The 26,592-nt window shown below is 40.3% G+C and overlaps 1 protein-coding gene across 1 annotated transcript; it reads right to left on the bottom strand.

The window, feature by feature from the left end:
- Positions 1–16,318: 16,318 nt before the first annotated feature.
- LOC138332151 (sodium-dependent dopamine transporter-like) lies at positions 16,319–18,628 on the bottom strand. The gene is made up of 4 exons (XM_069280135.1): positions 18,533–18,628; positions 17,714–17,814; positions 16,710–16,877; positions 16,319–16,540 (listed from the first exon to the last, which is right to left on the bottom strand). The coding sequence occupies exons 1-4, from the start codon at positions 18,618–18,620 to the stop codon at positions 16,355–16,357; spliced, it is 543 nt and encodes a 180-aa protein (XP_069136236.1). The 5' UTR covers positions 18,621–18,628; the 3' UTR covers positions 16,319–16,354.
- Between the last annotated feature and the right edge of the window lie 7,964 nt (positions 18,629–26,592).

Below are 26,592 nucleotides of genomic sequence, written 5' to 3' on the forward strand. Positions count from 1 at the left end.
CATGATGCATGTTCCCCTATGTCGCCCTTGTCATGAGTCCTCTCCTTGTAAACTTTTGTCCAGTTGGAGAGGCTCTTGGCCAGGCCAGCATTACACCAAGGCGATCTTCGTCCTCCCGTAAGAGGGATTCGTCCTCATCTTACGGGAGGAGAAGGAAGCAGGCTTCTAGTTCTGTTTCTGTTCCTGTCTCGGTAGTTCCTGTCTCTACAGGTTCTTCTCGAGATCAGGGGGTGGTCCCTCCTGTCCAGGATGTTCCTGGAGTAGGGGAGGGGCAGCCTGACCCTGACGTTTCTCGGTCCTAGGGTCGAATTGGCTGGGAATGCTCGTAAGCTTCCATGCTTGCCTTCGGGTAGGGACTACCAGCCGCCGGTCTCTGACGTTGTCAGCGGCTCCGGCATTCCAGGTGGTGTTGCTGTTGGGGGCGGTCTTGATGCCGGACCTATTCGTCCGAGTTTGGGTTCAAGGACTACAGACTTCCTTTCTGGTTTGTCCGTTTCCACTGGGATTAGTGATGCGCAGCTCTCTAATCCCGGCATCAATTCTGGTCCAACTTTCCCTCCCGTCCAGTTACCTGGTCCCGGTCCTATTAGGTCCGCTCCTGAGTGTGCTGGCTCGGTTTTCCCAGGGGGTCATCCTCAGGGTTCCTGGGTTTGTTGGTCAGGTGTCCGATTTTCGGCCTCCTTTTCCCCCTGGCTTAGGGTATACGGGTGCCTGCGGGCAACCATCCTTGGGCCGCCCAAACCAGCCTGCGGATGGTTTTGGGTTTCAGCAGCATCCCGGCAGTTATGGGCCTAGCCCATACATGTCCCCGGGTTTCCACTTGGAGGGAGTGGTGGTCCAACCTCGTCCTTTCGTCAGGTTTGGCCAGCCCCAGTCTCAGGCAGGCCAGTTTTGGCCAGTTTCGTGGGTCACTCCCAACCCACGGGACCTTTTCCGTATTTTTAAGGGATACGGGTTTTAACCCCATGGCTATTCCTTCTTGGAAACCCTTGGGGTTTGGTCTCTCCCTCGCGGAGACCTGTCAGCTGTTCGGTTGCTCCCCCCCCCCCAACCTACTGCTGCTTCGGGTGCCGTTACGGCGGTCCTAGAAAGGTTCACCGGACCTTTAGGACTTCTGCTTCTCGTGCAGTCCCGTTTGTCTCCGAGTCCAAGGGTCGAGCTTCGTCCGTTAGGTCGAAGCCCTCAGCTTCTGTGGTTAGGATGTTCGGCTCCTAAACGCCACTTGTTTGGAGCCTGCTCAGGAGAGTTTTCCTGAGTCTGTCTCTTTTGCTGGCCCTTTTCTCCCCGTTGGGACCTCGGGTCCAGTCAACGAGGAGGATATGGACTGTGAGGTCGTGGGTTCGGCAGAGGATGATGATGTGTACAATCATCTCTCCCCTGGCTGCTCCGATTATTGACCAATCTGGTTTGTCGGATGCAGATCCTCAGGTTGAGGATTTCCAGGAGGAGGCGCGGGTGGGTAGAACCTCGAGGCTGCTGAGGTGGATGCCCAGCAGGTTTTGTCTGGGATGCGGGCCCCTTAGGGCCGATGTATCTCGGATTCTCGGGGCGGAGGTTTGCCCACCACCTTCCGCATCATCCATCCCGGAGTCCACCCACCCTTTTGGGTTCTTTGGTGGCTCCACGGGCATCTGCTCAGTCAGATCGCTCACTGCCAGAAGGCACTATTGTGTCTTCAGCTCTGGCCACTGCCCAGTCTCGAGTTATGGAGAAGAATTCTTCTTCATCTCGCACGCCTGGTTTGCCGGGTTGCAGCTCAGTGTTGGTGATTTATCAGAGGTTCAGGCCTCTGATTATGCCATTCACGATGGACTGCTGTCCTCTCAGCCAGCTAAGCTGGAGTCTAGAGAATTGGCAGCTTGGCCCGGCAAGTCAGTGGACCAGGTGGTGTTCGGCTCCAAGGAGCACCACAAGATGGAGAGGCTGCTGCTGCGGCCTTTCCAGTCAAATTCTGTCTTATATAGACTTTCCTGACGGTTAGTCTATATATAGGGTATCCGATGTGCCTGAGGGTCGGATATCTGAGACAGAGCAGGCCGACATTCAGGACAGAGTTACCTCTGCCCTGAACAGGGCATTGAGAGAGCCTTGGCGTCTTTACAGGTGTCATTGCTCGCCAATGTCTTGTTGGCTAGGCGTTTTCTGTGTTGAAAAACCGCCCGGTCGAAGAACCTTACCGGTCCCGATTGTTGACTGCCCCCTTCTCTGGGTCCACTCTTTTTGGAGGGACTCTTCCTTCTGTTCCAGAAGGATTTGAAGGAGGACTCGGTCGCTTCTGCCCTTCTTTTGAAGAGATTGCAGACCGTGAAGGCCAGTACCTCGCAGGGGTCCGTGCCTCCCAAGAAGGCTAGAACTTCAGCTCCTCAGTCTACTGCACAGCCGAAGTCGAAGCCTTACTTCAAGGGCAACAAGGGGAAGGGTAAGAAGGGCAAGAACCCTCCTGGGGGTAAGAAGAAGAGTTTCCTGACTCTTTTTCCCCCTCCTTGGCCACCATTCCAGACGAGGGGTCTGTTCTGGAGGACTCCGCTCCTCCAGTTTTAGATTCCGGTCCTTCTCCCGCAGGATTCAGTTTCGGGTTAGGAAGCGCCTGGGAGGGTCTCGATCTTCCTCGTCCCGATCTTCCTGTAGGAGGTCATCTGTCCTTCTTCCTCCCAGAGTGGAAGGAAATCACAGAGGACACACGGGCCTTGTCTGTGGTCAAGGAGGGGTTGGGCATTCCCCTCTTGCGGGATCCGCCCTTGGCATCAAGACCTATCTTCTTCCCTCCTCCGGGGGATCCAGAAAAGGCACTTGCCATCCAGGAGGAAGTAAGGACCATGCTTTTAAAGGGCGCGGTCGAGGAGGTGCCTATGGTGGAATGCACTCCGGGCTTTTATTCCAGAATGTTTCTGGTTCGGAAAAAGTCCGGAGCTTGGCGTCCCATCATAGATCTAAGTGCCTTCAACAGGCACGTAGATTCTCCTCACTTCAAGATGGAGACTCCACGGAGCATCATAGCTTCGGTGAGAGAGGGGATGTGGGCTACTTCAGTAGATCTGAAGGATGCCTACTTCCACATTCCCATCAAGAAGTCGGCACGGAAATTCCTCCGTTTCACTTGCAACGGGAAGGTTTTTCAGTTCCGGGCCATGCCTTTCGGGCTCACGACAGCTCCTTTGGTTTTCACCAAGCTGCTGCAGGTTGTCGTGGGGTTTCTGCACTCCAGGGGAATAGATGTTCACATCTATTTCGACGATTCCCTCATGCTCCACCTAGTGCGGGAATCTTTGGTGCAGAACACCCGTCTGGCCCTGAAACTTTTGCTCAAAGTCGGCTTCATTCCTTCCAGAGAGAAGTCCGAGGTCTCCCCTTCTCGGGACTTTGTCTTCCTGGGAAACCGTTTCAACACGGTTCAGGGCATTGCCCTTCCACCTTTGGAGAAGTTCGAGAAGGCCAGAGTTCTTGCTCTGACCTTCATCAGTTGGTCACACGTCCAGGTGCGTTGGTTTCTCAGTTTTCTGGGTTATCTCAACTCCCTGGCAGATGTAGTCCCCCTTGGGAGACTTCACATCAGACCTCTCCAGATGTTTCTCCTCGCGAACTGGGTTCCTGCCAGCAGGGAATGGGAGGCTTGGCTTCCTCTCAACCAGTCTTGACCTTGTTCACGGACGCGTCCATGACAGGTTGGGGGGCTTACCTCGATGGCCATTGCCGGTCGGGGGAATGGTCTGGGGATCAGCTCTCCGAGCACATCAATGTGCTGGAGATGAGGGCTGTTCTGTTGGCTTTGCAGGCTTTTCGAAAGATTCTGCATTCCAAGGTGGTTTGTGTGGCTACGGACAACTCTACGGTTGTCGCGTATCTGGAGAGACAGGGGGGGACAAGGTCCCACGTCCTTTGTGCCCTCGCTATCCGTGTTCTTCTTCCGTCAGGAAATGCAGTTGACTATTCTAGTCAAGCATCTTCCAGGCAGGTTGAATGTTCTGGCGGATACTCTCTCCAGGCGCCGCCAGCCGGTTCTGACAGAATGGCAACTAAATCCCTCGATCTTCGAGGGCATTTGTCAGGTGTGGGACAGGCCTCATATAGACCTTTTTCGCCACTTCCCTGAACAACCAGCTGCCAACCTTTGTCTCTCCGGTGCCAGACCAATTGGCTTGGGCTGTGGACGCGCTATCTCTGGATTGGGAGGGGATGCAGGCTTATGCATTCCCTCCATTCAACCTGGTGGGCAGTGTTCTACAGAAGTTTCGGACGCATCATTGCTCCCTCCTTCTGATAGCGCCCCTGTGGCCGAGACAACCATGGTTTCCGGAGCTCTTGTCGTTTCTGGTGGATGTTCCTCTGGTTCTTTCCACTCAGATCCAATCTCCTGCGCCAGCCTCGGTCACGGACGATGCATTCACGTCCCGAGATCCTCCACCTTCACGCGTGGAAGCTATCTCAGGAGGCCTCGCTCAGGCAGGCTTTTCTTCGGACGTGTCAGCCCGCATCGCCCGATCAATTAGGTCTTCCTCTTCTGCCGTCTACCAGTCACGCTGGAAGATCTTCTGTGATTAGTGTATCGGCAGGAAGATTGATCCGATCAAGGCTTCTGTCCAGCTGATTGCAGATTTCCTTCTCTATTTATTTAGGGAACGGAATCTCGCCTCTGGTACTATTGCGGGATACCGCACGGCTATTGCCAGTGTACCTTCTTTTCATGGTAGACGAGAGGTAGGTTCTTCCACCTCGTTGTCTGCTTTGATTAGGGGCTTCAGTTTGGACAGGCCTAGGGTACGGCAGTTAGCTCCACAGTGGAACCTAGCTCTTGTGTTAGAGTCACTGAAGGGGGCTCCTTATGAGCCTTTGGGGTCTGTCTCCCTAAAGTTTTTAACTTTTAAGACTGTCTTCCTGCTTGCCCTCGCTTCAGGCCGTCTTTGTGAAATCCATTGTCCTTTAAACATCGTTGGGCCAGAGAAGCTCACGTTACCCTTCTCACTGATCCGCCTTTTTGGCAAAGAATCAGGTTCTGGTTTTTCTCTCCGAAATTCGCTTCTTGACGACTTTACATGATCGTGACTACATGTCGAGCACTTATGCAAAACTGGCGTGGTACTCGATTGTCTTTTCTTGCTTATCCTCCCAATCCATTTCAGATGATATGTCAGTGTAAACTTTCGAGAGAAGCGTTCCGAAAAACAAATGAACATGGCGGTGACGGTTAAGTAAGTGAGCTACATGATGTTTAAATGGAGTTTCTACAAAGTACGGGTTATGACACCTCCAACGGAGATTGTAGAAGAACACAATTATGTGTACTGTAAGAGACTCGGAATTTACCTGGAGACAATTATTCTGGTTTAATCTAACTTGACGTGATGGTATTGTTATAAAAGAGAGAGGTGAATCTGTACCCATGTTGTAGATAATCTAATAAAAACGGCATTGTATTATTTTAAAGGAGAGCGGAGACTTTGTACCCATGTTGTAGATAATTTATAAAAACGGCATGGTATTGTTATAAAGGAGAGAGACTCTACCTTTGTTGTAGAAGATAAAATATATGTAACTATTCATATATTTTCTCATTAAAAACGTGATCAGACTTGACAAACATTTAAGTAATCAATCATTTTCATTATGCCACTATGAGTTGTGAATATGAAATAGTGCCTTTTTATCAATGCTCTTTGGTTTGGTTTAGTTTATTTCATTTACGTTCTATTAATACCCAGAGAAATTAAGGACGCCCTCCCGTATGTGGTATCATGCGTGTAAGACTTTGGTGTATCTCGGCCAGGGGACATAACCCGAAACCTATGCTACCCGATAGGGATGAGCGCTGAGCAGAAGGCCAGCAATGAGTGTAAAGGGAGACGTAAGAAAGAAGAGAAACGATAATAACCATGGGAGGCCGTCCTTACATGACCATAGCTGTTAATAGGACGTTAATTAATCAAACAAACAAAATCCTCAAATTTTCCACTCTAGACCTCATTTTATAAATATTAACATTGTGTTTATAATGAGCCTTAATCTTATTACATAGTAAATCGATTTGATTATACTCTGATTGTCTAAGAGAGATGGTGTAATAAGAAAAAAGAAATAATTAAAGTAGGAGACTTGTTTGTTTGTTTGATTAATTAACGTCCTATTAACAGCATGACCATAGCTGTAAATAGGACGTTAATTAATCAAACAAACAAACAAACAAGTCTCCTACTTTAATTATCTCTTTTTTCTTATTACACCATCTCTCTTATTCATAATTTTCTAAACTTGTATGTGTAGTTCATTTATTTCAATTGTTGTCATTCCCCACCATTTTGAAAGTTTCTCATAGTGCACTAGTTTTCCAGTATGACCACAAAGTTTCGAAAATTTCTGGTGCCATGTCCAGGTAAAAGTTTGAAAAAGCTGCCTTAATAATTTTCGTGTACGTAGTAGTCTCGCCCAAAGAGCACCCCAAAGCTAAATGTAATTGCATAATGGGACGAAATGACTTTTCATTGATATAAGCAAGATGTAGAAAATGAATTTGATCTGAAGTATAGTAGGGGTAAAGGTCATCTGAACATGACCGATTATGTTATCGGATGTTGTGTGGTCCTCTATAAGGATCTGTATTTAATTAGATTGGAAAAAAATATTTTCAAAAATCTGATTCTATAACTGATGCATTCATTTTCATACCCCAAGACCAATATTTGCCTTATCTATTTTTAATTCCACAGTCCCAATTTTGTGATCACTATATATATACACGTAATTATTTTTGAAATAACCATATCATTAAACAATTTATTACCCACGAAAATATAATAGTCTAAATCCTGACTAGTCTAAATCCTGACTCCCCCTTTTAAATGTAAATTTTCTACTTTCTGAATTTATTTCCCTAAATGGTTGCCTGGTTGGATAATTAGTGGTTGTTGCTGGTATCCTATCATATCTATTATTTAACGTATAATAACACATTTCACTCAATTTTGTTTTCTCCAATGCTGTTCAGAAATAGTTTCCTCTCCGCACATGCGTTTAGTGCGTATACATGAATATACTAAATTATGGTGCGTTATCTTTGTGGAAGTTTATTTTAACCAAACGGATTCATCGGTTACCTTACATAGCACTGTAGTTAGACAATATGTACAACATTCATCTCATACATTTCAGTGGCGGTGTAACGGTAACGACTGAGTAGTATTCCCAGGGGATTATGTTGTTCGTACAATGGTGTTACTTGAGGCACCTTGAGTCTGACTGACCCACCCTCCCAACCTGTCGTGTGATTACTCTTATATAAACAATGTGTTGCACGACATTGGTTCAGCTCATTTGCATATATTAAAATGCATCATTCAGCGTTTACCTTACGTTTTCGGAAGGGAGGTGACTCGAACAGAAAGTAACACTTATTCGTAAAATATGGCTGTCGCCTAAATGTGCTGATTCGAGTTCTAAGCTAAGTGGCATTTTTTGATAATTATTCACTGGACACAATTTCGCAATATTTGGGTGGCGTGTTTCAGAAATGGGTTTGAAATTGACCTGCTATTTAACGTTTTTAGCTGGCAATCACTTGTAAAATAATGAAGTTTGATTTTTTTAGAACAGTCAAGCTTTATAGATGTTTTATTAAGAAATACTTGGAAAATGTTAATCTGTTTCACATTTAGTAACAAGTGTCATATTAGTGATGTTTATTCAGTCATATACCAAAATGCGTTAGTGACACAGCTCAAGTAAAATATGGCTGTGACCTAAACGTCTTGAAGTAGATATACCATTTGAGTTCGAACTAAAGTGCCCTTTCATGTTAATAAAGCATTTACACAATGTCACCATTGTATAATCATATATAATTTGATCAAAACATTATGGATTATGACAATGTCTGTGTGGCTTTTTGCAGAATCCGTTTCTAAATCGACTTGAACAATCAACACTTCCAACTAACATGTTCTAGTGTAAAATAAGGAAATTCGTGGTGTAAGGATTGTTTTTCTGAACAAATGTTGTTTTTGACAATTTCACACAGATCACATCTTTATTCAATTGCTGAAAGATCTAACAGTGTGATAGAACGGAGGTTTTTCCTATAAAATGATTATTTTTCAAAATCCTTCCTTTTTACCGGATTTCTTCTTAAAAATGCAAATGCCATAAAACGAATATGTTTGAAACTTCTTTGTTTATAAAGGAACTATCTTTCGAAGCCATAACAATATTCTGCTTGAAATATTTTATTTTGGAATAATAATGACAACAACACATTCTGTTACGAGAGAATGGAATTTACGCAGACGTGTTATATTCATATCAATGAGATCAAATTATTCACGCCGTTAATATGAATTCATGGAGCAATTGATATTTGATATGTTGTTATGCATACATCGCGAACGAAAATATAATGCGACAGCTGGATTATTGCCAAATGCATTTGAAAACTCCCAAGAGAAGATATCCATATCCTTTGTAAATTTCCGAGAACAGCTTTTGACCTAAGGAAATATTTTTACCAGTGATCGAGAGAAAAGACGTAATAACAGGACTTTGGTCAGTTTCTGAGCCATTTTGGGGGACAGTTATTCAAGTCTCTCGTATATGTGGACAAATCGGTGCAGTAAAGTTGTCTAGGTATTTTTTCCCGAATATGTTTGTCTTTGATCACTATACAGGCTTTTTTGGTTATTAGGAATCGTTAAACCTAAGAAAGGTATATTCCCCCGAGGCCGAACGTTTTGTTATATCAAATGATGCCTTAAAACCGGGCTTTGATATCTGAAACATCATAATGACTATAATTAAACAAAACATCATGGGAAATTTTCATCGACATATCCTCAGGTCCTTTTAGTGTTTTTGCTATGTAAACATTTTCCCTACTCTAACTGCAAACAGGTAGCTTTTTCAATTCGGTTGACATAATGATCGTCATTAAATTACAATTTTGAGAAGGTTTTTATATTTTGCATGTTGCCCGATCCTAAATATAATAGTACGCAAGCTGTGTGGGCACAAATACCTACCAGTCGTTCGCCAGTTGGACAAGTGCAATTATTACCATTGATAGGGTTGTCAATTACTTTAGCAGAATATAGGATCCAGAGGTTATATTTTTTGTTTTTTTTTGGGGGGGGGGGATTTATGTCTCGAATTATTTTACATCGTATAAGTTCGGCAGAATGATGATAGGCTTGTACATGTACCTCGAAATCACCATCGGATGTCTAATATTCTTTAATATAACCTGGCGTTAGAATTGTGCCTGCTGCCCCTATTGCATGATCGTAAAAGGCGACTAAATTTAGGATCTTATCTTTTCTCTTCTCCCTAACTGACTTTATCATTCCTAATGCCTACCTTGGCACCGCCTCACTTTTGGCCTAGAGTTGAGCGTTCGCCCCCGTGAGGAAAGCTCTGGGTTCTGTCCCCTGGCCGAGACACACCAAAGTCTATAAAAGTGGTAGTTTCTGCTCCTGCTAAGCGTTCAGCACATAGGGAGTGGGACGACTGGTTCGCCCGTTGTCAGTATAATGTGACCGGGTGGGGTGTGTTGCTTGGTGTCTTCGGCGGCACGCTTCAGTGATATAGCACTATAAAAAAGGGCAACAGTTCCACTATACAAGAAGACACAACACGAACATACCGCAGTCTCCCAGTACACTCACCTCGCACAACATACACGCAACACACCGCATACAAGGGAGGCCGTCCTTACATGACCATAGCTGTTAATAGGACGTTAATAAATCAAACAAGCAAACAAACAAATTATTATAACCTGGCGCCATTTTTTATTGATTGATAAGTTTTCAAATAACCCATGCCTAGTGTCAGGTAAACTGATATCTCTGCCCATTCCATTTTTTCCATTTTGTTTTTGTTTTTACTCAAATAAGAGTCTTCTTTGACACGTTTTGCGAGATGGTTGTCACTACATACAAGATATTTTCATTCGTGAAGCTTTTTTTGACGTTGATTTCTTTTTCTTAACGGAGTCAGTTGATAAATCGGTCCCCTCAACCAGTTCATACATGCCGTCGCAATTTTTTAAATAATGGCGAGATAGAATCAAGAAAATGATAAGACTATAAGACGACAGTTCAGTTTTAAAAACCTTAAATTGTTTAAATCTAGAATAGTAGCTTTCCACCACCCAACTAACGTGTCTGGAAAATACATCTATCAGCATTTGCGCTGTGTTGGCTCTCACCTGGATTTAGAAACGAGGGCATTGAATGGTTGTAACCAGATTCTCTAAAATTTCCCAAGAATGTCTCTAAAACTGCGATCAACGATTACAATATCACCTTCAGTTAAACATCGTTAAGGCCATGTATTGAGGACAGAAGTTCTATCGGTGATTTTGGCGTCTTTGTCGCTACCTACAAAGACTAATTGTGTCAAGAACATACCTATCTGGGAACACGATACTCATTAATTCCACGTTATTCCTTTTCCTTTTTTATCTATCATAACATTTTCGTTGGAGCATTATCGTCGCTCTTTTTCTATATAAATATATGTTCCGTCTAAAATAACTGATACTTGGACACCAAAGAACGTTTTCGTGAAGTTATTATTGTGCTATAAGGCATCAGTTCTAGAAAGATGTTGAATTCTAAGATGAAGAGGTATAACGATGCCTTGTAACATTCAGTAATACAGTGAGGTTCAACAATACAGTGGAGAGGTTCAACGGTACCTTGTACCTTGTAAACATGTAAGCATTAAATGCCAGAGCTTTGCAGACAATCATCTCATAATGCACTAGCGCTCATTATAAATATTATCTGCAAAACTCTGGCATCTATATAGACTATAGATGTCATAGGAAGACAGTTAAATTATCAACTCATTTTGGGGTCAATGTATTAACATTGTTTAAGCTAGATAGAAAAAAAACTTATCAACGACGATTTTATCCACAAGATGGAACAGCGATTTTGACGGTGATCAGCTGACGTCACCACGCCAACATTATTGACGTCATAATGGTAATGTTTTAGGTGTCATTTATACTGTCATATACTTCACTTTGCCTTAGATAGTTTATATAGTAGAAGTGACAAGTAAATGTAAATATTCAGAAATAAAGTGGAATGACATACTAATCGTCGTACGATGGACACCAAGGAGTGAAGACAGCTTGATGGAGGAAATGTCTGTTTTTAATTTGATCCAAAACACAAGCAAATCATATTTAGGGGTTAGAGACTGTAAATGAATAGATTTAAGGTCCATGCCACACAGTCGTTTTTATCTAATCTATCATAGTCAAACGTAAATGGCAGACGATTTGCAGATAACTCGATAGTAATCCCGAGTAGGTCATTGGTAATGTTCTTGGACTTATTATACAGTTATCTGCCCTGCAGGTAGGGCGTAAGAATTGTACCTGCTGTCCCTATTGCATGAACGTAAAATGCGACTAAATTTAGGATCTAATATATTTTCCTAATGCCTCCCTGGGCACAACTCACTTTTGGCCTTGAGTTGAGCGTTCGCCCCTGTGGGGCTCTGGGTTCTGTCCCCTGGCCGAGACACACCAAAGTATAATAGTGGTAGTTTCTGCTCATGCTTAGCGCTCAGCATAAAGGGAGTGGGACGACTGGTTCGCCCAAATGTGACCGGGTGGGCTGTTGTTTTTGTCTTCGGCGGCATGCTTAAGTGATATAGCACTAGAAAAATGGCAATAGTTCCACTATACAAGAAGACACAACATAAATATACTGCAGTCTCCCAAAACACGCACCTCCGCAACATACACGCAACACACCCCACATACATGGGAGGCCGTCCTTACATGACCATAGCTATTAATAGGACGTTAATTAATCAAACAAAGGAAACTAGATCCATAATTGGTGTGAAACATCCTTGGGGAAGGACAATCATATTTTATATAAATGAGATAGGTCCGACCCCTAGGGGCAGAGGGGCGGGGCCCCAAAAGGGGCAAATTTTCTTAATTTAAGCTTTTAAATCCTACTCCTCCTTCATCCTTGGATGGATTTCATCCATATTTGGTGTGAAACATCCTTGGGGAAGGACAATCATATTTTATATAAATGAGCCTGGTCCGACCCCTAGTGGCTGAGGGGTGGGGCCAAAAAAGGGCAAATTTTCTTAATTTTAGCTTTAAAATCCATACTCCTTCCTCATCCTTGGATGGATTTCATCCATATTGTGTGTGAAACATCCTTGGGGAAGGACAATCATATTTTATATAAATGAGCCTTGTTGACCCTTAGGGGGCCAAAAAAGGGCAAATTTTCTTAATTTTAGCTTTAAAATCCTACTCCTCCTTCATCCTTGGATGGATTTCATCCACATTTGGTGTGAAACATCATTGGGGAAGGACGATCATATTATATATAAATGAGCCTTGTTGACCCCTAGGGGTTTAGGGGTCCCCAAAAGGGCAAATTTTCTTAATTTTAGCTTTAAAATCCTACTCCTCCTGTATCCTTGGATGGATTTCATCCATATTTGGTGTGAAACATCATTTGGGAAGGACAATCATATTTTATATAAATGAGTCTGGTCTGACCCCTAGGGGCTGAGGAGTGGGGCCCCAAAAGGGCAAATTTTCTTAATTTTAGCTGGCCCACTTCCTGTTTTCAGGTTTCGGTCTCCGATCTCAATGAAAAATTTGTCTATAGGGGTTTTAATTGATGCCGAACAACATACAAACATTTTTGTATAGATTTTTGGTATTCCAAGATGGCCGCTGGCCCACTTCCTGTTTTAAGGTTTCAGTCTCCGATCTCATGAAAATTGGTCTATAGGGGTTTTAATTGATGCCGAATAACATGAAAACATTTTCGTAAAGATTTTTGTATTCCAAGATGGCCACTGGCCCACTTCCTGTTTTCAGGTTTCAGTCTCCGATCTCAATGAAAATTGGTCTATAGGGGTTTTAATTGATTTAGAAGGGGGAAGTTTAGGTGAGGACAATCATATTTTATAAAGGACCAAGCTAAGATCGATGGGGATAGTACGGTGGAGGTCCAAAATGGGAGCTTTGCTGAAATTTGGCTTTAAAATCTGACTCCTCCTCATATTAATCCTTGAATAGATTGCAACCATATATGGATGAAGGACTACCAAGTTTGTTCAACAAATGACATTTACCTATTACAGAAACTTACATATTCAACAAAGGAGTTCCTTGTATTGTTTATATTAATCGTTAACCAATACTTTATACTGTGACTTTGTTGTTTTGTGCCATGAGTCAGATGACCGTTAAGGCCCATGGGCCTCTTGTTTATATTACGCATGCGAAACCGCTGCAGACTGGTAAAGCTGTACGCATATGGAACACTTTGAAAACATACAGGACAGTGGATATTAGTTCTTGAAATATTAATTCTTCAGTTGAATGTCATTTCCATAACAACAGTACGAACCTGATGTCAAATTGAATACGACCTTTCGTTGGAACGTAACCGATTCGTCTAGTAGGTCTTGTTTGAGGGTATAAAGTTCTAAGACGCTTATTCTTCATGTTTAGTAACTCATGTGATTGGTTCACTTGTGTGTTTGTTTGTTTGATTAATTAACGTCCTATTAACAGCTATGGTCATGTAAGGACGGCCTCCCATGTATGCGGTGTGTTGCGTGTATGTTGTGCAAGGTGCGTGTTTCGGGAGACTGCGGTATATTCATGTTGTGTCTTCTTGTATAGTAGAACTTTTGCCCTTTTTATAGTGCTATATCACTGGAGCATGCCGCCGAAGACACCAAGCAACACACCCCACCCGGTCACATTATACTGACAACGGGCGAACCAGTCGTCCCACTACCTTTTTGCTGAGCGCTAAGCAGGAGCAGAAACTACCACTTTTATAGACTTTGGTGTGTCTCGGCTAGGGAACAGAACCCAGAGCCTTCCTCACAGGGGCGAACGCTCAACTCAAGGCCAAAAGTGAGGCGGTGCCAAGGGAGGCATTAGGAAGGATAAAGTCAGTTAGGAAGAATAGAAAAGATAAGATCCTAAATTTAGTCGCCTTTTACGATCATGCAATAGGGGCAGCAGGTACAATTCTAACGCCCTACCTGCAGGGCCTTGATTGGTTCACATAGTATAAACCAGAATATTCCCCAAACCTTTAATTTCGCTGTTCACAGTTTAAGCGTTGAACTGTTTTCAGTCGGTTATATAATCAGAATAGAGTGAATTACAATGCGAGTACGAGAGTTGAACTTATTCTTTCTACACTATATTTCAATTCAAAGCTATTCATCTTTGTACAGATTTTACTAAAAAAAAATAAGAAATCATTAAGGAACTCTGACATATCCACTGCCTTGTATATTGTTTAGTATACACCGGTTAGTGTTTTCGCATGCGTAATTTGGAAAATATAGTTATAACAGTTACATTCAACAAGAAAAAGTCACCTTATCACTAAAACCTGTGATAATTTTATGAACTAAATCCAGTTTTAGCTCTGTTTCTTATTTGGATATATATCTGTTTGAATATATAACAAAATTCACACTTTTAAACGATGATATGACATACCTGTCTATACTGTGCGCAAAAAAGAGGACAAATTATAATATAATTAAACACAAATTTTGCTTCTACGCATTAATGAAGCACTCTTCTGTTCCGTGGACAACTTGGAATATTTGGATTCTTGGCCTTGGGTTGAACAACGAGCTAATATTTATCACGTACGCTCCCCTTGACAACATTTTTTTATGTAAAAGTAGCGTTTTCACAAGCGTAAATAGTATAGCCAGGTTTGTACAATTAGCACCGGTGTATATAGTTTCGATTTGAAAACGCTTACAACAATTCCGTCTTTGCATATTACAGAGTTAGCGCCCTTGCGGGTAGGTATCGATTGTTACGTCATTATATTGTGAGCGCAATTCACGTCGTTTTCTCTGAAACGTATGACCTTACGCTCGCAAACACACTATGTCACAATCAATACCTACCCGCAAGTGATAACTCTGTAATACGCACTTGAAGCGACTTCAAAGACACTTTATGCTATTCATAAAACGTTTTATATTCTTGTCTGAGGCGGGATAAATACTGTTTATCAAGGAATAAAGGAATACGGAGTATTCTACTAAAGGAATACCGAGTATCGTTGAACCTGATCGTGCACATGCACACCAACAATTCTTAATACATCGCGAATTCCTGTAGTGCACGTTCGAAATCCAAGATGAGTCAAATTGAGAGAGCAATCAAGACTGGCATAAAATGGATCCACTAGCAGTACTTCTCTTTGGATAGGAATAACACGTTAAATTGTCTTGAAAACCCTCTGGTATCGCCTGTGCTGTGAATGGAGATTTCTCTCGCCCATCCTCAACTTTCTGACTGAAATGGCATGATGCATGTCAACTGTTTGAACAGGCTTTGATACTTTCTTTGACTAGGTTATCTGCGGATAATTTGGCGAATCATTTGTTTGTTTGTTTGTTTGATTTATTAACGTCCTATTAACAGCTATGGCCCAGTACACTCACCTCCCGTGTATGCGGTGTGTTGCGTGTATGTTGTGCGAGGTGAGTGTACTGGGAGACTGCGGTATGTTCGTGTTGTGTCTTCTTGTATAGTGGAACTGTTGCCCTTTTTATAGTGTTATATCACTGAAGCATGCCGCCGAAGACACAAAGCAACACCCCACCCGGTCACATTATACTGACAACGAGCGAACCAGTCGTCCCACTCCCTGTATGCTGAACGCTAAGCAGGAGCAGAAACTACCACTTTTATAGACTATGGTGTGTCTCGGCCAGGGGACAGAACCTAGAGCCTTCCTCACAGGGGCGAACACTCAACTCAAGGCCAAAAGTGAGGCGATGCCAAGGGAGGCATTAGGAAAAATAAAGTCAGTTAGGAAGCAGAGAAAAGATAAGATCCTAAATTTAGTCGCCTTTTACGATCATGCAATAGGGGCAGCAGGTACAATTCTAACGCCCTACCTTGAGGACTCTCATCATTATGATAGTAATATCGTCAAATATGCTATTGTGGTGGTTTCTGTATAAAAGGCTCTAAGATTTAAAGACGCTTGGCTTACTTCATCTTGTACGGCGTTCGACATCAGTTAAACATGTTTCACTCGTTCGCGTAATGGTGATATTTATCTTCACTACCTGAAAAACGACATTTCGTCGGACGACTGGTTTATCTATTAACAGTAGTATGTACTCAAATGTATCTCGATAGATCAATTGGTTTCTTTAACCAATACAAATAGCAACACTTCTATATACAAACATTGACAGAGACTAAAAAAGTTAAAAATGCATATTAAAGAGATATAGGTTGTTTATATCAAGCAAAATTAATTGATATAACAAAGGATTGACTCGATATATATGTGTTGAAAATCCCATAAATCTACAGCATTGGTACAGAGTCCGCCTTTATGCCCTTCATAACAATGCCACCTCTTCCTGTTACATTGAACCAGAACAATTGTCTCCATGTAAATTCCGCCAAATGTTCGGTCTCTCTGTAGATCTCCTCCGCCTTCTCGTTGGCTGGAGCCCACTCCTTTGTGTGCTTTGCAAGACGTGTAAATCTCTGAAACAAGTAAAGCAAATGAACGATTAACTTTCATGAATATTGAATATTGCGAAAATATAGAACAAAGATGTTATGAAAATTTCATCTTCTATTGGTAATGAAAACTCTTATATCTCTATGCAAGACATTTCATCTTAGCTATCTGATCCATTATTACAACAAATACCTGTCTGAAGGTGCCTTTTTCGTTCACAATCAACCACACACAATAACTCAAAGCTGGGAGTAATGATGAGAGTGTAAAGCACCAGCCTATCGCCCGGGCATACACGGGGTAGTTATACTCCCCAAAGGACGGCGGTTTGTAGGTAAAGATACTGATCAGAAGAAGGCACTGTCAACAATATAAATATCCATCACATTAAATTATTAGCGATAAACATTTATCCATTTCTCGATAACATGCTTATGATTTTGTTTGATTAGATTAATGTCATATTGATTGCCAGGGTCACCTGCTTGTAGAGTGGAATTTATGAAAGTGCTTTAATTTAATTTCATATATTACACTCATTTCTATTGGTTAAATCTTTGAGGAAAGACGGCCCTGCCGAAGACACATCCAATCCGGTCTTATCATACTGACAACGGGCGAACCAGTCGTCCCACTCCATGTATGCTGAGCGCTAAGCAGGAGAAGAAACGACCAGTTTTATAGACTTTGGTGTGTCTCGGCCACGGGACTGAACCCAGAGCCTTCCTCACAGGGGCGAAAGCTCAATTCAAGGCCAAAAGTGAGGTAGTGGTAAGGAAGTCATTAGGAAACAAAGTCAGTTAGGAAGAAGAGAAAAGATAATATCCTAAATTTTGTCACGTTTTACGATCATGCAATAGGGACAGCAGGTACAATGGTAACGCCCTTACTGTAGTGCCATTAATTTAACCAAACAAACCAAATCCATGGTCGCTCTACTGGAGAGTATATCAATTGTTTGGAAAACATACACCAAGAGAACAAGTACTTTCCTTAGATGAAAAACAATAAATATAACTAGATATTATACAACGACCTATTGACTATTTGAACCAGGTAAATACACCATTATTTCCCCAGATATCCTGACGAATGTTTAAGTTAAAATATACGACTAGTAAATAATGGGACATATAAACGGGTTGTAAAATAAGCAGTTGTTAATTATATCAGTTAACAGATAAAACAATACTTACAGTGAGAAATATTGGCATGACGAATGCTGTACTTATACGGATAATAACCGGAAGAGGTCGATCAAACATTAGGCGGATGTCTCGGTCTATTCTGTGTGCTCCTGTAAAACACAGTGGAAAACACCATTTAGAGTGATTGTTTGAATGAATAGAGATACTTACTTGAAAAGGAACAGTACACTGACTTTATTAATGGGAATGGTATTGGAGACACAGTTATACTTTTTACCTTAAAGCGAATTAAGTTCTAAATGCATCCATTTCTCTGACGTGGTTTCTCCTCTAAGTAAAATGCTATTTTTATTCTGGAAACTTTCATAAATATACCGAGTTATTTACTGCCACACCTGGATATATTCTGGACAACCATATTATGAATATTATAATTCAGACGAAAATATTCTAATAGTGGATATTCTTTGACACAACATTAGATTATTGATGGCTATACTTCTATAACAAAATTACGGTGGAATGAAGATTTAAATAGCTATTAACATATCCATATCTATATTGGACCATTTCGACATCGTCAATCTTTCCATATCATTGTGATAATGGTAATCAAATTAATGACGATGTAATGGACCACATTCTTAAATAAATAAGACATCGTTAAATGGCAAACTATTAAATTATTAATATATTTTTAAAAAAATCCGAACACTGTTATGGCATTATGGCTCATCCTAGTTAATTAAATTAAGGGTCTTAAATGTGCTGTTAATTCTTATCTTAGTTCATTTTCAAAACCTATAATGAATGGGTTATCAAATGTTTGGTTTTCAATCATTCTGATAACCATCAGAAATAACTCACCATAAATCCATGCAAATACGATACACTCGGCCATACATATCAGCATAGCACTCCAGGTACCTACATACCAGTCCACCAGCATAAACATGTACACTCCAGCCTTTTAGGGAATAAATAAAGCTGATGCTTTACTTCACATCATTCATTGTAGTTAATTACAATATAATAAATATAGATAATGAGGTAAAAACGGTACAAAGCTAGTATATTAATAATCCAAAACAAAGGGCCAAAATAAATTCAAAGTATCCATGGAATATATATTCAGCCACTATAGGGCCTTCTTCAGTCCAATATAATACTAACACAACGTGTTCGTCTACATGTTTGTTTATAAATTATATTCTAACTACATTATTTATTTGCATTGTAAATGGTCCATGGTATTCCCATAAAACAAACTTAAATATGGCGTGTACTTGATAGATGATATAATTCACTGAATATGACATGCTTGTTATTTACCCCTGTCGCCCAGCCCCTTTGGACATTAGGATGTATTCGTAGATTATACCAGGAAGATTAACATGGAGTCCTAAACATCAATCACAAGCTTCTAGTGCTATCATATCATTGAAGATTTTCATCTAGAGATTGATATTCCAGATTTACTCTGTTTTAACAATCAGTTACAACTTAAACATCCTACTTTAGATGTGGATTTATTTGGTTTGTTATCTTTACGCCCTATGAACAGCAAGGGTCATGTAAGACGGCCTCCCTTGGATAAGCGTGTGTGGATTACGAGGTGCGTGTTCTGGAACACTGCGACCTATTAGTTTTGTGTCTTATTGTATATCTTTACGCCCTTTGAACAGCAAGGGTCATGTAAGACGGCCTCCCTTGGATAAGCGTGTGTGGATTACGAGGTGCGTGTTCTGGAACACTGCGACCTATTAGTTTTGTGTCTTATTGTAAAGAACTCTTGCAATTTTATAGTGCTACATGTATATAGCTGAAGCATGCCGCTGATGACACCAAGCAGTACGGCCACATTATACAGACACGGGTAAACCAGTCGTCCCACTCCCTGTATGGAAAGGATGCTTGTTTGTTTGATTAAATTTACTCACAGGGTTATGTAAGGACGGTCTCCCATGTAATAAGTGCGCAGTGCGTGTTTTGGGAGACGTTGGTGTCTTTTTGTAAAGGATACCTCCAACGCAATATGAGTGTTATTTTTTATGATTTACTGTTCTAGTTTTACGGCCCATCGACAACTAAGGTCATTTAGGGCCAAGCTACAAATCAGACATTAATATCAGGATATAAACAATGATTGCATCTCAAAGAAATGGCAATTATGAACTAAAACAGATTGTAAACGTTGTTTCTATAAAAAAAGATTTGCATGGGATGAATAGTTTTAGCTAAAACATACGAGAAAAATCATGAACAATGTTAATGAAACGATTAAAAGATGAGGAAACGTTCATTATTTGTTTAAAATGACGAATTCTTTGACATAATTGAAAATACTGTTATGTCTCTCGACATATAACAAAGTGTACATGTCGCAGACATCGTAATACTAATCTCGTTATGTGTTTTAAATCAATACAGTGTATTAAATATCATTAAATAGAAAATAATCCACGATGAGGGGAAAATCACATGCATAACATGTACATATGTATGAGGATCTTCCCCATTCAACAGAAAGGAATGTGTAAAATAAGTGTGTCCAGTTCGGAGCCGAGAAAGAAAAACTTCCTCTCTGCGGTCTCTCTGAGAAGAAGTCGTTTCGTTTATATTGAAATAGACAAATATACAATCTGATTAAAATACAGATAGGATCTGGGAAAATCCCATTAGGGGTCATGTCCAGGTGACCTTTGTAAATGGCCAATCAAATTGCTGGCAAAATTTTGAACAGTGAATTTCAGGGGACGAAATAGTTTGACAATCTGTCAGAATGATTTCCGTGTAGGTAGTCATCTGGCCCGAAGAGCACAATAAAGGTAATCGTATTTGTATGTTGGGGCGAAATGGCGTTGTCAGAAAGTGCAGAAAATGCATTTGATCTGAATTACACGTGGTATAAAGTTCGTCTGAACATGACCCTTAATCGGATTTTTAGCTCACCTGGCCGAAAGGGAGCTTATGTCATGGCGCGGCGTCCGTCGTCCGTCCGTCTGTCCATCAACATTTCCTTTAAATCGCTACAAGTCATAGAGTGATGCATGGATTGTAACCAAATTTGGCCACAAATATCCTTGGGGGAAGGGGAACAGAATTTGTATAAATTTTGACTCTGCCCCCCCCCCCCCGAGGGCTGGAGGGGTGGGGCCCAATAGGGGAAATAGAGGTAAATCCTTTAAACCGCTACGTGTCATAAGAGTTCTACATGGATTGTAACCAAATTTGGCCACAAATATCCTTGGGGGAAGGGGAACAGAATTTGTATAAATTTTGACTCGGCCCCCCCCCCTCCCCCGAGGGCTGGAGGGGTGGGGCCCAATAGGGGAAATAGATGTAAATTCTTTAAATCGCTGTTAGTCATAGAGTTCTGCATTGAATGTAACCAAATTTGGCCAAAAATATCCTTGGGAGAATAAGAACTGAGTTTTTATAAATTTTGGCTCTGGTCCCCGGGGGCAGGAGGGGCGGGGCCCAATAGGAATAGAGGTAAATCCTTTAAATCGCTACTTGTCTTAGAGTTCTGCATGGATTGTAACCAAATTTGGCCACAAACATCCTTGGGGGAAGGGGAACAGAACTTGTATAAATTTTAGCTCTGACACCCCGGGGGCAGGAGAGTTGGAGCCCAATAGGGGAAACAGAGGTAAATTCTTTTGTTTGTTTGATTTATTAACGTCCTATTAACAGCTATGGTCATTTAAGGACGGCCTCCCATGTATGCGATGTGTTGCGTGTCTGTTGTGCGAGGTGAGTGTACTGGGAGACTGCGGTATGTTCGTGTTGTGTCTTCTTGTATAGTGGAACTGTTGCCCTTTTTATAGTGCTATATCACTGAAGCATGCCGCCGAAGACACCAAGCAACACACACCACCCGGTCACATTATACTGACAACGGGCGATTAGATAACTCATTATTAAAGTTCGGCTGGATTATATATTACCTGTGTAGCAAACGGTATGCTGAACAGGAACATCACAACACTGACCACAGCCAAAAGTGGAATTCTCCGATTGTTCAATTGTTTTGGGAACATCTCTTCCAGGATTAATAGGAATGGTTCAGTGAGTATTGCCTGTAATAGTCAAATATCAACTTTTAATTATAGTTACATCTAAAGTGCACCTAAATCAGTACATACATGAAGCCAAATTGTGGTCTGCAATTTTATTTAATTTACAGTAATTAGTAATTTCACAGGTTATTAGTAATTTCAATGTGATTGATGAAAGTACAAAAGTGTATGTTTACAACTATACATACATACGCCATAACAAACACGAATTTGATAGTGTATGCATTCTGTGTTGTAACTTATGTTTATAACACATCATACATGTTTGTCTGTCCATATGAATGATTTTTACAGCTTTATCCATCAAACCTAATGGACCAAAATTTGCGCCCACTTATGACGTGTATAGTTTAAACATAAAACGTGTGTTTGAAGTCGCATATTTAAATCAAAGTTACCATGCCATCCAAACCAGGAAGTAGAATCACTATGTAAAATATCACACACCAAACCTGAGGGAAAGGGAAATAACTCAAGGCCTTTGGATAGGCTATAAACGCTATAGAAAACCCGCCTACAACAGAAAAGGAAACTTTAGTAAGCTGCATTTCTTTCATATGTTTAGGTCACCTGACCATAGGTCATGGTGACCTATTGCGATAGCCTTTTGTCCGCCGTCGTGCGTTAACTTTTTGTTGTGAACATGATAACTTGAGTAAATGTGAACCGAGATTGATGAAATTTTGCATTAAGCTTAATATTAACAAGATCTCGGACGAGTTCGAGTTTCAGGGTTGCTGGGTCAAGTTCAAGGTCACTGCTACTATTTTTAGAAAATCCCTATCAGCACTCTAGCGGCTTCATTCCTTGAGTGATTTTGATCACACTTCACACATAGACAAAGGATCATAATATCTCGAACAAGTTTGAGTGTGAAGATTGCCAGACTAAGGTCAAGGTCACTGTTACTATTTTTAGAAAATTTCTTTGTCAGCACTCTAGCGGCTTCATTCCTCGAGAGGTTTTGATCAAACTGCACACAAATACAAATGATTGAAAAAGTTTGAGTTTCAAGGTTGCAGGGTCAAGGTCACCGTTACTATTTTTAGAAAATCCTTTTCAGTGCTCTAGCGGCTTCATACCTTGCGTGATTTTTATCAAACTTCACACAAATTTAAAGGACCACAAAATGTTCGACAAGATACAGTTTCAGGATTGCCAGGTCAAGGTCAAGGTCACTGTTACTATTTTAGGTCGCCTGACCATACGTCAGTGACCTACTGCAATAGCATATTATCCATCGTGCGTTAACTTTACTTTGTGAACATGATGACTTGAGTAAATGTTAACCGAGGTTGATGAGACTTTGTATGTAGCCTTATATCAACAAGATTTCGTACGTTCAAAAATGGGAATTATTCGACAGTAACGTACAAGTTATTGCCCTTTGTTCTAATTTTATCATTATGCTTGTGAACAAGATAACTTTGGTAAATGTGAACTGATTTTGATGAAACTATGTATGTAGCCTTATATCAACAAGATCTAGGATGAGTTTGAAAAAGGGAATTTTTCGACGGGAACTATATTATAGAGTTCATGTCCTTTGTAATAATGCTATTATTGGACCTTGTGTTCTAAAGATATTGTGGTGCTTTATCAGAATTGTGAATTTTATAACCTTTGGCCTCTTTGTTTGTCCCTGGGGAGGAGGCTAAGTTTGCTATAGTTTATATTGAATACTTCTTGGGTATATTTTGATTATTTTCTACTGGAAATTATTCAAACTTTTGATTCACATTATAACGTATTTGTCAGTCCTTGATGTTACCTTTGCCTAATGTAAACTTGATGTCAGTGGTGTTACCTTAGTAACAATTATGATTCTTTTTAATCAATTAAGTGAGCTCTATATTGACCTTGTGTCAAAGGGAAACTACTTGCAAAAGCACCTCTCCCCCCTCAAATTTACACAAAGTTGCGATGGGTAAAACCACAGACATTTTACCTACACAGATGATAAATTGGTGGCCATATATACCACATAGGTACAATTGCATGTTATATGATGTAAATTACATTGATATTGATATCAGGTAATTGTTATTCATATCAGTTGATACATTAAAAGTGTTAATATTAATATATATAAAGTGTTTTTTGTTATTTTTCAACATCAGATAATGACCCACGTATATTAAATATCTTGACTGATTCATTTACAGATTTAGGTGAACATTATACAAAATTTGAATACAAGAATATTATGAATATGATGATTTTGTTTCGGGATCCCAAACACTCATTTATTTCGTATACTGTTCACAGGGTCCATGGATGATAAAATCAGAAAGAAAAATAACAACCATATGTCAGTAATGATAAATTGTTCCAGTATGCAAATTCATTCAAGACCTCATTGCATACAGAGTTTCATCAACATAAGTTCATATTTACTTCAGCTTCTGTGTTGAATACAGGAGGGAAAAAATTAACACACCATGTGTTAAATCCCTCATAGCTATTATGTTGGCCCTTAAATGACAAATTACTATTGGATGTCAGGTGACCGTTAAGGCCCATAGGCCTCTTGTTTATCAAACGGAGTGATCTATATTTTAAGCAGATTGGAAAACGAGGTGGTTAATTGTCTATATAACTAGAACATCTTATCTCTGACCATAGCTGTTAGTAGGACGTTAATTTATCAAACAAACAAAAAATCTGACAGATTAATACGTTAACAAAGATTTAATATCTGGACTAACCTGATGTCATCACTTCCCCAATCGAGATACCAATCTCCTCAGACATCACACCAAGTACAGAAAATACCACCAGGCCATTCACCAATCCAAAGGTCAAGGTCGCAGAAGTTGATATAATCGATGCTCTGCAATAGATGTTTGATGTGTGGCCAGAATTTGTCATTGATGCAAATCATGAACATATTTGTTTTGTCGACAATGTAAAATATGAAACATCAGAAATAAAACTGATGACTGATTGAATAAGGTACACAAAATAAATAGTATGTACTGAACACTACAAAAGGAGTACAAAGAGTAATTTATAGTTTTAATTATATTTTTGTTAAATATTGACAGAACCGAGCCATATAACTAAACTATATTTTATTAAATACTCATGGTTTTAATATGATTGAGATTTGAATGAATTTGAGAGTATAGGGAAACTTAATGATTTAAAATAACATATTGCTTCATGCCAATTTCAAATAAATATTATAATAGTATACTACTCATATAACAATGTCAGTATAATTTGACCATATTGGTGTGTTGCGTGGTGTTTTTGGCGGCATGCTTCAGTGATTTAGCACTATAAAAAGGACAAGAGTTCCATTAAACAAGAAAACATCACATGATAACATTATCTGCACCAATTTAGAAATCGTTTATGTTGGTCTGCTAAGCTCTGTCGTATGTTTCTGTTTTGGTTACCATATACGTACTGGAACGAATTAGTCCGAAACTTATTGTGTGCTCCGACCATCATCAGACCTCCCCAGCCAGGACCGAGGGTAAGGAAGGTCTGGAACGAGGCTTCAATCCACAGCTATTAAAGTACAAATTAGTTCAACACGTCATATTAATAAGTTGTTAAAATATAATATAAAAAGGTGGGGTTTGTGGCTTGGTGTCTTCAGCAGCATGCTTAATGAATGTAGAACTATAGAAAAGGATAACAGTTCTAATAGACAATAAGACATAACACGAATATACCACTCTCTCTTAAAGCAACTACCGAGCACTTGACACATATAACACACCATATACATGGAAGGTCGTCCTTAACTGACCCTGGGTGTTTATAGGACGTAAATGAAATAAAACAAACCAATTACATTATTGGTGTGAGTAAACACAATTTATTAAATGTTTATTGTGATATAACATGTTTGAAATTTTACTCATGCAAGTGTAACATTCTATTTATTTCATAACGCTCACTTAAATTGCGTTTCAATAAATACGTTTGAGTAGATTTACCTGTGGATCAGCAAACCTTCTGAAGTCCGCCGATACAAAATACAGCATCCCTTTGGTAGCCCCAGGTAATATCAGGGCTCGAACCCAGATCACAAGGATAAGAGCCACTGGTAGTAGTGCTGTGATGTACGATACCTACAATTTTACGATAAATCGCTTAAAGTTTCATCTTTAACCGAATTAAATACAATTTAGCATCTATTGAAGTATATTTGGAGCGATATACATAATTCAAAGTATTTCAATGCATACCAATATCGATGACGAAATTCCTTAACCAAGAAAAATTAACGATCTTCGCCGAGATAAGACAACAGCTTTGTAGATATAAAAGTCCAGATCATGTTGCTAGTGTCTCTTGTTTAATCTGTTTCACATCGATTAATATTACCTTCCCTTTATATTACTGAAAGTAAAAAGTAGAGAAGAGGGGATTGATATTATTTTAATGAACTTTAACTTTAACTGTCAATGTTATTGTTGCATTATTTTGGAAAACCTACCTTCCCCAGACTTGCGACGCTCTTCACTATACTAAGGGAGGACAGTAATCTCGTCATCAGCATGTAAGCCAACAAGACAGCACTGACTGCCCCAAGTACATGTATCCCTTGAGATATATTTAGGATTCTGTATCTGTTGGTGTAAGTATAGCACAAATGTTTATACACGTACACATAAATGAACTTCAGAGATAAGACAGTGTGTTAATACTTAAAAACAACGTTTTACAACTGTAAGAATCGTTTAGACAAATGAAGATTTCGAAGTAAATTTCGAAGATGCTAGAGAGTGTCGATTATTTTTGTTATTCCCAGCTTTCGTAGGTCATTTAAATGACATTGAATATTGTTCGTAAGCCCTTCAGGTAGGATTTGTTTATTTGATTATC

This window comes from Argopecten irradians, chromosome 9 (genome assembly GCF_041381155.1).
Source record: "Argopecten irradians isolate NY chromosome 9, Ai_NY, whole genome shotgun sequence".
Lineage (NCBI taxonomy): Eukaryota > Metazoa > Mollusca > Bivalvia > Pectinida > Pectinidae > Argopecten > Argopecten irradians.